This window comes from Lolium rigidum, chromosome 7 (genome assembly GCF_022539505.1).
Source record: "Lolium rigidum isolate FL_2022 chromosome 7, APGP_CSIRO_Lrig_0.1, whole genome shotgun sequence".
NCBI classification, from domain to species: Eukaryota; Viridiplantae; Streptophyta; class Magnoliopsida; order Poales; family Poaceae; genus Lolium; species Lolium rigidum.
The window spans coordinates 234,686,136-234,700,716 of NC_061514.1; the positions used below are offsets into that span (position 1 = coordinate 234,686,136).

Here is a 14,581-nt window from a genome sequence, read left to right on the forward strand (position 1 = left end):
GTTATATATCTTGCTATCACATAGTTGCTTGTATTGCTTAGCATAAGTTGTTGGTGCACATAGGTGAACCATAGTATATAGGATTTGGGCTTGACAAAGTAAACGCTAGTTTTATTCCGCAGTTGTTAAGCCTATCTCATAAAAGTTTAAATCGCCTATTCACCCCCCCCCTCTAGGCGACATCCGTGTCCTTTCAGCCATGAGGATGTTTCCTAGCGGTGCAATCAACGGTGCCCATACAACATCATACAAAGATCGGACACCTTTTGTCGTGTGTATAGCAGCGCTCATTGAAGATAGCACATCGGGTATGCAGGCCCACATGCTTCCATTCAATGTTTCTTCTCGTTGGCAGACTATCATGGCCAAGTTGGCACAAGAAATGGTGAACTCTGGCTGGAAAATCGAGACACCATAGCCGGCGCCAAATGCTTCTCCTCCACAGGTTGACTCTTGTCCCAGCCGACGACCCTGATTGCCTTACCTTATTAGTCTCTAGGGAGTGGACTGTGTAGGCTGACTTGATTGAGAATCTGCCTAGCCCTTTCTCATCAAGTGTCAAGCCATATGATCTTCATCATGCGCACATATTGGGATCCAACGGATGACTTCAACATCATCAACATGGATTTTTTTTGGGTGCACTAGCACTTCATCCCACGTTTCCACGGCTGGATCCAGAAGCTCGTGCACTTTGGTCAGTACTTGGTTAGGCTGACGTGTATAACCATTAGGGATCCACGAATCTTCCCATAAAGATGTTTGTACCATCCCCAATCTACCATATGATCCCTTGACCACATCAAGACCCTTCAGTAACTCATACATGGCATTGGTTTTGCATTGAGAACATCGGCATCTTCCAAATATTTAGCTCTCAGAACCCTGATGCAAAGTGAATTCGGTGCTTGCATAAGCTGCCACACTTGTTTGACCAACATTGCTAAGTTGAAAGAGTGGATATCTCAGAAGCCCAGACCGCCCTCTTCCTTCGGCCTTGTCATTTTCTCCTATCTAATCCAGTGTGCACGATGTTCATCCTCTTGTTGTGACTACCATGAACGACGTAGCTTGAGTGATCTCATCACAAAGGCTTTTGGTAAGATCAAAACAAGCCATTGCATAGGTTGGGATTGCACGTGTCACGGCTTTAATGAGGATTTCCTTGCCAGCTCTTGAAAGAAACTTTTCTTTCCATCCCCTATTTTTTCTTAAGATTCTTTCTTTCAGGCAAACGAAAGCCCTTGATCTTTCACGACCTATAAATTAGGAGACCCAAATATTTGCCACCATGTGCTTCTATACGCAGCCCCAGCACCCCCATAATTGCTTCTTTTTTCCTTTTCGGAGTATTCATACTGAGTAAAACCAATGACTTATCATAGTTTATAATTTGTCCGAAGAATGGAGTTGATCTCAGCTGCACCGTCCATGTTCGCTTCCAACAATAAGAGTGAGTCGTCCGCGAAAAACATGTGATTAACACTTGGTCCACTTGGAGCCAGCTTTATCCCACTAATTGCACCTCTCATTTCCGCACTATGAATGAGGGTGAGGAAACCTTCACCACACAATAAGAAAAGGTACGATGATATAGGACCACTTTGTCCAAGTCCACAACCCAGAATGATTGTATCTGTGATGTTACCGTTGAGCTTGAAACGGTATGAAACTCACCGTACACACTTAATCACATTCTCCACAAAAGCATTGTAGATTCCCAACCTCAACATTGCCCCTTCTAAAAAGGACAATTCTACACGATGATAGGCCTTAATCATATCTAACGTAACTGACATGTAACATTAATTTCTTGATCTTCTCCTATTCATAAAATGTGACACTTCATCTGCAAGTATCATATTGTCCGAAATAAGCTGACCCGACATAAAAGCACTCTAAATTGGAGAGATAAGCCCACTATGGATGCACTTCAAACGGTTTGCCAACTTGGACACTAGCTTGTAAACAACATTGCAAAGGCTAATACTGCGAAGATCCTTCATACTTTCATATTCTGCACCTTTGGGATGAGCACCACGACTGTTTCGTTCTATCCCTTGGTACACTGCCACCTTGTAATATGCTTAAAACCTCTTGCACCACTACGTCACCAACCGTTCACCAATTTTTTTATATAAAAGATCGTTGGCATACCATCCACACCCGGGGCTTTAAGATCTGCAATACTATCAAGGGCTTCTTTAATTTCTTCACGGCAAATTCAGCGATGAGATGTGCATTCTCCATGCTCCCTAAACTTCTTTACTGTATTGTGTTTTTTTCCCATTCGATGCCACCGAATGAAAATAAGTGGTGTTCCGGTCACCATTTTGCAGCCATGCGACCGCACCCTTTGCTTCCAATGTGTGTCCCATTGTTCCTCCACACGCTCCATACGGTAGCACAAAACTTGCTCTTCCACAAAGAAGCTTCAGTCACAAAGCCCTTGCGGTCCTCCTCTAGTTCGGCCTTCACATGCTTTATACGTTTTTGGAGATCACCGATGATCTCACGACTCCAACTTGCTAACTCCTTGGACACCAAACGAATTTCCTCCAGCACTTTAACTTCACCTCGAGCTCCTGCAGCCTCCCATGCATCGTTAACCACCTCCTCACATCTATCTTCTAGGAGTCACCGTGCCTTGAACCCCTTATTTAAATTGTTGATGTTGGTTCGGACAGGTCGGGTGGTTCCCTCCAAATGTACAATCAGAGGCCTATGGTCGGAGCGTTCAGGATCCCTATTTATCACCCCGTAACCAGGGAAACGAGCTTGCATGCCGGGGAGGCCACAACACAGTCCAACCTTTCATGAATATACCCCTCAACTCGAAAGTTGTTATTCATCTAGGTGAAGATGTGAGCCGTATGCATCAATTTATGCAGAGGCAGGGACACCCCATTTCGAAAAAAATCTAGGTGAAGATGTCACCTTCAAAACCCAAATCTTGCATGATTACAGAAGTCGAGAACACTAGGGAAATTCTCCATAAGAGATTGGGCTCTAGAGGCCCCGCCTTGTTTTTCAAAACTATACTACATTATTTCATTGAATTCCCAGGGGAGTGTCAATGTTCGTCTATGAATCTACAAAACTTCTATTGGAACCACCACTACGCTTCATCACTCTACTGGTGAACTTAGCTAGGTCAACACAATGGCACCATACACCTTCACATGCTGACCTACTAAGCAGAGTAGTCTAATATTTTTTCGCTTGTACGAGCCTTTGGACTTATCGTGTGTTGACCTAGAATTATTTTCACTTTATTATTCTTTTGTTCATTCGACATCCTGATATATCTTTCTTTGACTTTAACTTTAAATCTTAAAAAAAAGTCAAATTCAATCTCATTTCAAAGCTTAAAATTTACGGGAAAGTGGAAGCATGGAGCTATCACTTGGTATAGTTTTGATTTACTACCCCGTAAAATACAACTATCTGGGGCGAATATACAAACATACAATGGTCAAGTAGTATTTCTCCTGCGCTTTACCATATCGCTACTTTCAGTATAGGACTTTTATTAGTGTAAAAGTTACAATACAATGCCATGACTAAGGCAAAAAAAAGTAAGACCTATGGATCATGCCTCCCTGCGGTGATACACCAGCAAATAGGCCGTGTGACTCGCTCCACGCAAACCTCTGTAATATTCCTGGTGCAGTAATCTCTTTTTTCATGTCAACTTACCTGCGGCATAGCTCTCCTTGAGGTCCTGTAATGCTTCACGGATGTAGTCATCGCCTTGGTTCGAGTACTTCAAGCAGATGAGCCGTTGCACAGCCTGGTAAGCCATCTCGAGAGACCGGTATTGCTCACAGTTCGCATCCATCCTAACCATTTCCTGCAGGAATGAACAAGGGAATTTTTTGCTGCATCAATGAATAACTTAAAAGAGGCCATCCTCTGGTGAAGGAAACAAGTGATTTGTGCAGTAAAATAGCGAACGCAAGGTGGAACATGAGTATCATATTTCGGAAGATAATTATAATTGAATCATATACTTCAGCGAGATCAGTGTCTAAGACCAGTCTGTAACCAAATGGGAGTACCTGCTCTGTGATACGTGAAGTAATGTTGGTCGCGGTGTCGATCACCGAAGCAGGGAGGCCAGCCACTCTGGCTAGCAGAAGTCCATAGTGCGGTACCCGCCGGACACCATCCTTCAGCTGGAACTGTTTTGTTGGGGAGGCAGCAGTGCAGTGTTAAAGATATGACAACGAAATGCCTGCAGTCTTTGGTGCATTGAATCCTACCTTGAAATCCAAGCGGTTATTTCTCAAGTCGACTTCGAAATGGAGGATTTTCACATTTGGATACATCGTCGCAAGCTCTGACAAGCCCTCCATGTGTGTCGCAAACACGGTGTAGCTGGATGGGTGAAGGAAAACACTATCACATGTTCACACTATTAAATCTGATATAGCACGAACTACTCAGGTAAGATACTATGTCTGTTTTCCACTGAAATAATTCATATGTTCGTGATCAAATATAAAAATCTCTGCTTAAATATAAATAGAGAAAATTTGGTGTTTGAAATTCAATGGTCCACAGCCTACCACAAGAGTACAAACGCAAATTCTTGGGGCACTATTTATAATTATCTGTAGCTATAGGGTAGGAGACATTGTTTATATGATTAAGAAATAAAATATTCTTTTAAGAAAATAGGCAATTATAAAAATATTTGGACATGGGCAGTGCAGAACTATATAAGCCTGGACTTCCATTCAGACATGCTTAAGAACCCACATCAGTACTTAGGAGAGGTTACTAATTCTTACGCTTTGAGGGATAGAAGGTGTTCACAGCAGCTCCATGCAATTGCCAACCCATCGGTGGAAGAAGTAGCTCTTCCAAGTTCATCTACTACAACCAAGCTCCTGTAACTCAAATGTTCATGGTCATCAGAAGGTAAACACGACAAACAACAAACATATGTGATTTCAATCAATGGCAGCGAGGTAGTAGTACTTTGAAGAAACATTTTGCATGATGAAAGCTGTCTCTTTCATTTCTGTCATAAACTGCAAACAGAAATTAAGCTAATTAGGAATATTTAAGACAAAATCTTGTTTCCAAAAATCTTAAGGTGCTTGTGTACAGTAGCTGAACTGGATAGAAAATCACAGCTGCACCATGTAGTCAGAAAACCTGTGCACTCGCTAGTAGGGAAAAGTAATCAAGCCCCACTTTTCAGGCAGGAAAACCGGTTCACAAATCCAAAAGAAGGGGGTCTAAGTACATCAATAGGCTGCAGGTAGATACTGAATTGACTGAATGACAGACCAAATAGAAGAAACATTATATGCAAATAGGTGTCCAATGCGGACTACTACGCCCTGAAGATAGGATGCAAAAGATAAACCACAAAAGCAGTTCAAAATAAAATCTCAGAATTGTAATTAAAATTACAATAAAATGGCTAAGAAGTGTAAGCTACCAGATTTAAATGCACCAATCAACTAATCCAAAGGCTTAAGATCTGGTTATGACAGGTCATATCCTCATGCTTCAATGTTACTCCTCATGTCAAGACCCACATGATGTCACTACTCGACCATTACAGAAACATAATTACGAGTCACAATAGATAACCAACTTAATTTAAAACCTTCAAGCCCATATGCTATTTTCAGTTTCATGCACTAGGACACTAACTAACCTGAAAGGACAGACACAATACAAACAGATAGTGACTGAAGTAGAAAATAGATACCATATCGGAAAGATGAGTGCACATACCGTGCTCGAGTTGTTTTCAACATTGTCTCCAGTGCCTATACGTGTGAATATACGATCTACGACTCTCAATGATGCAAACTGAGCTGGAACGTAACAGCCAATTTGCGCAAGAATGACTATAAGACAAATCTGTTGAAGATATGTGCTTTTCCCACTCCTACAATAACAAAGACAATGCAGGGGCTAGATAAAATTAGATAAATAAAGCAGTAGCCTACAGAAGCAATTCAGAAGCAAATGTTAATATGTCTCACATGTTTGGCCCCATGACAAGAACCATATTTGATGCTTCGGAAAGAAAGATATTGTTAGGCTGCATGACAGTGACCGCATATCAAACCATTGACATTCAAATAAAATTAATAATAAAAAGTATGATCTATGAGCTAAATATGGAGAAATCGATAAATATTAAAGAAACTTACAACAAAATCAGTATGTAAGCTCTCGAGGATAGGATGCCGTCCAGCATTGATTGCCATTGGACCATCATCTGCTTAGTCAAAAACAACAACCAAGTTACATAAGAACTACATAATCAGGATTCCAAGAACACCATTAATAAAAGAAGTCAGACTTATACTAGTGAAATTACATGAATTGAGCTAAAATCCCACCTGTAAACTCTGGTCTCGTGTAACGATCAACAGGCTTTGTAGATATTGTATAGGCAAAAGAATTTACAATCATGTCCAAAAGACATAATACTTCAGCGAGCATTGTTAAGATAGCAATATCTTCTCTGATCTCGTTAATAAGTCCTGAAACAACAAAAGAGACTTAGCTAACTTGAAGGTTTGTATAGAGTACACAAAGACACGCTTTGGCGTGTGTTCGAAAAAAAGATTTGTATAGAGTAATAGATGATGGGTGCTTGCATACAAGTTTGACATCTAATATTGCATGAAAAGTCCAGTGTCCACTGCCCACTGTCTACAAGCTTCTACAGCCTTGACAACCATTAGAAGTCAAATTGAATGAGAACTTAGTGAGGTAAACCCAAGTGTTGCTTTTAAGTTTGCGCTATCACTTGATCTAAAAAGAAAAAGTATTTTTTCGGACTTTCCTTGTAAAAGGAATTTATTAAATCCAAATTCTGAAAAAAAGAATAAGGGGATCCATATAAGATATATGCTATGAATAAACCAAAGATAGCTAGACTTACAGAAGAAATAGCATTAGTAAGAAATTCATATGAATTTATAGAAGAATTAGAACTTTCTTGAGTCAAGTTTATTGAGGGAGTTAACCACTTTGATAATAGGGTTAACTCCGCTATTCCATTATCCATTGCTCCATTATCAAAAGAGATTCCTATAAATCCAATGAATAAAGTAAAAGCAGTAATATCAGAAGAGGAAATAACATAGTATTTCCCATTTCATGCGGATAAGCAAAAGTAGCTTCTACAGCCTTGACAAGCATTAGAAGTCAAATTGAATGAGAACTTAGTGAGGTAAACCAAGTGTTGCTTTTAAGTTTGCGCTATCAGCCATTCAAGTGCATGACTGCCAAGCTTATTAGCAGCCAGAAGAGGCCGGTAAGGTAAATAAATGGCCCACTAGAGACAAGGTTGACAAGAAAAAGATGTGGATCCATAAATAGACTATGAATCATGATACTGCTCTGTTATTCAACAGCTAACTGCTGCTACCTACATGGAGGATGTCATGAAAGTTAGACAGTGTCTCGTATTATATTGATAACCCATTTCTTTTATATAAACTTGTAAGATGGGTTATTCATTAACTGGAATAAAGATGAAAACACATTCTTGAAATAGACAAAAGTAATAGAGCTCCAATGACGGCTTCAAACAAGAACTATGTGTAATATGATAACAAATGACAAACACTTAATGGTTGTAGCAACCTTCCAAACAAAGTTCCGTGCGCAAGAAGCACTCAGCAGCAGCCGATTTGTTCCTAACATTTAGCTGCATCTTGGTAGAAAATACATGAAATTAAGTAGCTGCCAGGGCTGCACAAAATAAAATAGAATGTCTGTTCGCATGCAGTATAGTTTAAGGTCTACAGAAGTTATTTTTAACTTTTCCCATTCGGGGAGCTGATCTTTCAGAGAAAGAAGAAAACTCCCAATTACAGTAAACAACACAGTTTTTTTGAGATAAAAACAAAACAAAAAAACATAAAATGGGCTACTGAGTGGGTAAACTCGGTTGGCTAGGCTAACATATGTATTCCACTGGACTTGAACCTAAAAAAAACGCATGGTGGAGTTTTGCAGTCTGGCAATTAATGCCCAGTTACCAACAAAACCTAAGAATATTAAATTACGAAAAAGTAAACTTACCGAAGCAAGCTCAAAGCTTGAGCAATGGACATTCTTCCCATGCCTAACAACCTAATTGATTATTTAAACTCAACTGGTTAGCATGCAACTACGAAGCTGAACTTTTGAAGGAAAATCTACATACCTGAATAAATTTATTTGGAAGCTTTTCAGTAATGTCCTTCTGGGGAATAATAAAGTAAAACCCCAGTCTGTTGTTATATGGTATCTTCAGATTTGGCATATTAAACTCCTCCCTGTACTTGGTGGCGAGGTTATGTATGGCTGCAATATAGTATGTAAGCTAATGCATTACACAAATCAGAAATGATATGAAACGGTAAGCACCTTCGCTGGTATCACAGAATGATCGGCGAGCAACATCAAGCAGCCCATCAATTCCTGCCTTAATAGCGAAGCACTGCTGAGTGCAAGCTACAAAAGGAGCCCTTGAATGAACAACATCTTCATCAATCACATCCCCGATTCTAGGATCAGATAAGAGAGCACACAAGCATAAGAAACGTGGTTCAGGTTTTACATAATTATTTACAGTGGAGATGAATATAACTGTGGTTAGCAAATACTGAAATATGGCGATGCAAATAAAAATCGATAGATAGAGGCAAAGCAGGAACGCAAAAAGGAAGAAAAACACAAATTAAAACTTTCGGAAAGAACCTGCTATTAATACCTTGTCATCATGCTCAACAAATACCAAAATATAACTACATGTGCTCCTGTTGTGCAGGGTGAAATCAGTATTTCGTAGACTAGCAACAAGTTACGAGGAAAACTAAACCATTGGTGAATGTTGCATGATAATTCATATTATGCTATCTTCCCTTTGAACGGAAAACTATAGGGGAGGCCCCTGCAATAGATTTTGTATGTAAAGAAAATATGTACAGGGAAAAGGGGGAAGGGGAAATATACAAAGGGCGTAGCCCGAAGATTACATATTGTCTAACCAATGAACCAAAGATTGTCTAAGGTCATCCTTCATTCTGCAAGAAAGAAGGAAAAGCTCCCTTTTGAAGGAGTAAGACCAAGCGCTAAAGGTAGGGTTTACATTGTCAAAAATCTTTGTGTTCCTTTGTTTCCAAATGCACCAAGAAGATGTAGCAATGACTTCAAAGAAAGGTTTGCCAAAAGCAGTTCTTGCTGAAGCAAGCATGCTAGATAAATCTTGCGTTGCATCCAGGCTGAGTATAGGAAATTTTGAGTGAAACATTGCAATTTACATCAATGAATAATATTTGATTAATGTTGATAGTAAAAGCACCTTGAAGATCTACAGATACACATATTAGGGGTATTCTGGTGTCCCATTTTAATAGATGTATCGGACGAAGACCATGTGTACGCATTATGCAAAAGAAAGGAATGTAGGGTATCTAAATTTTCCTTTGGAACAGGAGGGAAGAGACTAGAGAGCATAAAATTGTACCTCTTTTTCATGCTTGCATACTTTGGATTTTCACATACTGTCTGATAAATGTTCTGAAGAAGAAAACTTTTAGCCCCCTTCAGAACCTGCATGCATGATAGGAGGAGCTACACATTACATGCTGGAGAATTAGTGCTGCCATTTTAGTAGAAATAAAATTATAAATCATCAGAGATAACTCAAGACTGATATTTGATTATAAAATGTAAATACCGGGACATCATTCTGAGTACAATACCTTGGAGAGGAATGGTATTGCATCCAGAGCAGTTTTTAGGACAATAATGTCAGATATCAACATTTGGCTCTTTCTACCATTGGCAGGTTTCAGTACCTCATCAGTGACCTTTTTAGGCTTGAAGCAGAAGTGGCAGAGAACCTTATCTAGGACATCGTAAAGGCGAGAAGGTTTTGTAAGATTGAAGATCGTATCATCTGGAGAACAGCACACCAAGAGAAGAGGATATAGAGAAACCTGATTCTTTTGGAAATTTACGAAGACCTTGTGTTAAGCCAAAGAACAGTTCCTCGTTGCTCACTAGCTCATCCTGAAATTTATGATATTAAATTAGAACATGTGTACTAAGTTTCCGAGGACACACCGAGCATGCTAGTGTTCCAGCTAGGGACCTTAGCCACCACCTTATCAAGCTTTTCTATACATTGCTACATTTTGTTCTCGCAGGCTAGCACTAGAATTTCTGAAGCGTTTTAGAAACACCATATATGAAGTTATAGATCAATTCGGTGCTTCACAAATACGCCATACATTAAACCAAGTCTACTTACCAAGCAATCGAGCCGAGTATTGATAGTTTGAATATCTTTTAGAGGTTGTAGTAAGTTGGCTCTCAGTAGTCTAGACCTGGGACAGCCATGTTGAAGTTTGATAATCAGACTAAGCAAAGAAAACTAAACATCATATGGCATAAATAAACAGTTGACATAAAATTGTAGCCTCATTTTCTCACTGGATAATTGGTTGAAATTTGAAAAATGAAATGGTTATAGCAAAGCTATCAATCGGGATACTTAAAATGAAGAAAGTAAAGGATGTTTTGCTTTGTCTACATTGCAACATGATGCAAATGGGGATAGTTTGGGGTTGTGAAGGCATACCCTCCTGTAGTCTTTGTAGTCTTCAGCATCTGAAAGAGACTCTTCTTTTTGTTGCTAGTACCCCACAGTTCAGTATGGAGAGGGTCAATAATTTCTAAGGTTTGAACACTGCTGGGTGTACATCAAACAATGCAGGCCATTCAGATCTACCAACTGAATTGTTAAACACATGTTCTTCTAGTTCTTTTGGTGATGAAGATTAATCAGGTTAGATTACTTGATACAATTTGAAGGAGTATCGTTTCAAAATAATACCTAGTTGAATCAATGTTCATATGGTCAAACGAGCCGTTGAATGTAACCTGACAGCAAAAGTAGACTTTTAAGGAAGCCAGTTATGGGAGGCCATGACCCATTAACAGATACAAAAAGAGAGAATAAAATATTTCAACTTCCATTTTATGGAGTTAACATAACATACGAGTAAATAACCATGTCTAGAAACACATGAAATATGGTGATTGACTATTTGAGGGCATAGTGGCATACATTAATTAAAAAATGAAATATGCAGAACATCATACTCCCTGGAGTTAACATAACATAGGAGCTATTATCCAAGTGTCTAACAAAAGACCCAGGGAATTACAATAGAATTTTAAATAATATAATTCCTGACTAAGTGGTGGCTCCATGGAAGAAACCCTAAACCCTAAAATCTGCACGAGTTTTCAGAATAAGGATAGCACATACCACATACATGCATAGAACACCCAGCTGACGCTAGAAACAATCTACTGCATGATAAATAATCATAGAGCTACAATAGTTACACAAATTGTTGCCATTAACACACTGCCGTATTAATGTCACTATAAAAGCCAATTTCTTGAGACAATGCATATATGATATTTCAAATATGCATAACCAGCATAGGATCTAGGAAATATGTCATCAAATAGAGAATAAACATAAAAGCACCAGATTTGCCACTTCTTAATGAGAAACTAATGAGGATGAACTTAAAGGTGAAACAAAAGCTCACATAATAATATATGTTAAAGATGTTTTCAAGAACTTACTGATAAGGAATGGTTGGTAATAATTACACCTTTTTCTGATTCTATCCTGCCAGAAATATATATATAAAAAAAAACTCATAAGACTCATGTGATGCTGGGTAACCTTGCTGTAGCAAATGAAAAAAAATTCGAGAAATTGGGTAACAAATGCAGTTCATACCCCAATATGATATTTCAATTGAAAGATGCCATAATAGAAGATGAATGAAAAAAACGCGATGAATGTGAGTACAACAAAAAAATAAAATATAAATGGATGTCAGTGCTAGCTTTCGACATAAGGTGTTCAATTTTCAAATTAATAGAAAAATCTGTCAAAACAAGTTAGACTAACACTGCTCATGACATATTAAGTCTCTCCTCTCCGTCAGAACAAAGCATGGCTCCTCAGCCTCGTTTCTTTTCAATGTAGAAAAATGCTTACTTATCAATAATCGCAACAATAACAAGCTGTTAGATAAATTTTGATGCTCAAGATTTTTTTTCGAAACTGTTCCATTTTTTCTCAAATGATGAAGGAGTTTACAGCTTAAATATAGTCTCCTTTTCAATGGGTCATGCAGTACTAAATATGCAGGGACATTTTCAAAAATGTGAATCATTAAGAGAAGATGAGGGTGCTAGGACATGACTAATTCTGAATGATGTAAACAGTAAGAAAGAAGCTGTAAATGTTAGTCCTCCTATTAGACAGATCGAGACTAGTTGTGACAGTAAGAAAGAAGAATGTTAGTACTCCTATTAGACAGATCTGGACTAGTTGTGACAGTAGGAAAGAAGAATGTTAGAACTCCTATTAGACAGATCTGGACTAGTCATGAATACAGAAGCTAGGCCTCCTGATGAACCACCGGGACAGAACCTGCAGGATTAACAAAGTTAGCCTCGTACAGCTTTTTCCTTGCTTTCTCTGACCTTTTTTCATAGCCTGGCTACCACTCCGTAATGCTCCCGTCTTCTCGACGGTTTTCTTTTAACACACAATGACCCACGCTTAGACGTGTGTTTGAGAAAAAATATTGGTAGTTGATACAATACTGGTTATATGCATTACATGTTATGGGAATTCACTCTAGGCGTTGTTGATTTATTAATGAAGAAGGAGAAATACAGAGTAATGTCGTATTCATGTGTTGAGCACTCTTACCACTTTATTGTTGCAGAGGCCGCAGCAAGACAAAGATAGTACTGCTTGCAGTAAGTATCCAAACCTAGTGCAGATGGGTCCCTGGCTGAAAGGTTTTTCACCATAACAGCCCCCTTAAAGATAAAGGAATATGAATGATATGAAGCGGCGCCATTCACCCCATAACTGGAAGGACAACTGTGCCAGTGAGTGAGAGCCAATCATAATACCTTTGTATCATCAAAGCAACCACGTGCCATGGTGACCTGCAAAGTGAGCTTATTCTTAGACTGGAATGCAGTAAATTTTTACCCTTGTGTAAAATATGGATTAAATAGCATAAACACTAGTCACCTTTTTGTTTGATGGGTAATTTTTATCAACCAGCTCTGAAACTCCAACCATACCATCTGCAGCTGTTTTATTAGGGGGCACAATTACAACCATCGGATCGTAGAAATGCAGTAGTGTCTTTGTATTCTGGTATGAGCAGCTCGTCTCGATATACTGAGAGAGGTGCAGTGAGGCTGATCTCAAATCAAAGGCCGCAACACCAACCTGTAACATTTAAAAACTCATTACAGTAAGAGAAGCAAAATAGTAGAACAGAGTATCCATTCGTGAAGCCCAGCATCGGCTGTTTCTACTTTCCCCAAAAGGTAGAAATTCTTGTGGTCATGAACATAAAATTCAGAATATATTAGCCAAGGGTGCACTTTGATGTAATTCATGCAGAGACAGCCACAGATGTCCACATACACAACCAGAACACTTGCAGGCACAGCAAAAACAATTGATATTCCATTGAATGGGGGTGAAGAGATTGATATTCCTCTACAAATAGACACACCTAGATACATAATTTAATTAAGACTTGCATATGTAGGTGACATAGTGTAGCCTGTAAATACACAATAAAACAAACTCCTAAATTAAACCAGTGTGCCATAAACGAAGGAAATCGTTTTTTAAAGATATTATCCATCTATTTCCGAGTTAATTTACAAGGTATGCAGCACTTTACCAGAATCCCACACAAATCACAGTAAAAGCAGTCAAAGACGGTCTACATTTCTGGGCGGCGATTAACGCCCAAATTCGTGTAGAAATAAGCATCGGCAGTAAATAACTGAAAGTTTGCTGACACGTCAGGGTACAATTAAGATCATACTATCACGCAATTTCGCTTCTATTCGAACGGCAAATGCAGCAGGCAGCCATCGTCATGACACGAATCGTCAATCCTGAAGACCCGAAACCCTAGAAAAATCTCCGAGGCGGGTGCAGATCTCTAGCTAAGATGGAAACACGCAACGGACCGCAAAACCTATCACCCAAACCCAGCCGCCGGGCTAATTTTGAGCAATCGAGCGATTGCTTCGGCTGGATCCGCGGCCATCCGGCGAAGACACGGGTCGGGCGGGGCCGGGGCGCGGAGGGCGGATGGATCGAAATGGAAGCCGCGGGACGAAACCGACGAGGAATGCGGCGGGTGGTGAGGAGTGAGGAGAGGGGTTTAAGGGCCTGACCTCCTTGGCTCGGTTCTCGATGAGGCCGGTCACGAAGCTCGACCGGTCGCCGACGACGACGATGCAACCCGCACCCCCTCCTCCTCCTCCGGCCGCTTCCTCCTCCATCTCCCGCGCGCCGAGGCCGAGCCCTGCAGAGCTGCAACTGCGGCTGCTAGCTCGCGCGTGTCTGTGCGAAGGAAATGGCGAGGAGAGAGCGTTTGGGCCGCTTCCTGCTCTAATCTACACGGCCTGCCGGCTGCCGCGGGCTGGAAGTGTCCAAGGAGGGTGTGCTTTGTGAATTGTG

General features: G+C 39.9%; 1 protein-coding gene across 1 annotated transcript; it reads right to left on the reverse strand.

The window, feature by feature from the left end:
• Positions 1 to 3,469: 3,469 nt before the first annotated feature.
• LOC124675800 (DNA mismatch repair protein MSH4-like) lies at positions 3,470 to 14,373 on the reverse strand. The gene is made up of 24 exons (XM_047211875.1): positions 14,296 to 14,373; positions 13,121 to 13,324; positions 12,997 to 13,032; positions 12,788 to 12,900; positions 11,641 to 11,686; positions 10,874 to 10,920; positions 10,619 to 10,726; positions 10,289 to 10,364; positions 9,975 to 10,047; positions 9,738 to 9,883; positions 9,500 to 9,585; positions 8,398 to 8,537; positions 8,195 to 8,334; positions 8,071 to 8,121; positions 7,630 to 7,693; positions 6,375 to 6,518; positions 6,183 to 6,250; positions 6,012 to 6,070; positions 5,758 to 5,914; positions 4,987 to 5,039; positions 4,797 to 4,895; positions 4,266 to 4,380; positions 4,062 to 4,184; positions 3,470 to 3,853 (listed from the first exon to the last, which is right to left on the reverse strand). Exons 2-24 carry the CDS (start codon positions 13,211 to 13,213, stop codon positions 3,686 to 3,688), a joined length of 2,205 nt encoding a protein of 734 aa, XP_047067831.1. The 5' UTR covers positions 13,214 to 13,324; positions 14,296 to 14,373; the 3' UTR covers positions 3,470 to 3,685.
• Between the last annotated feature and the right edge of the window lie 208 nt (positions 14,374 to 14,581).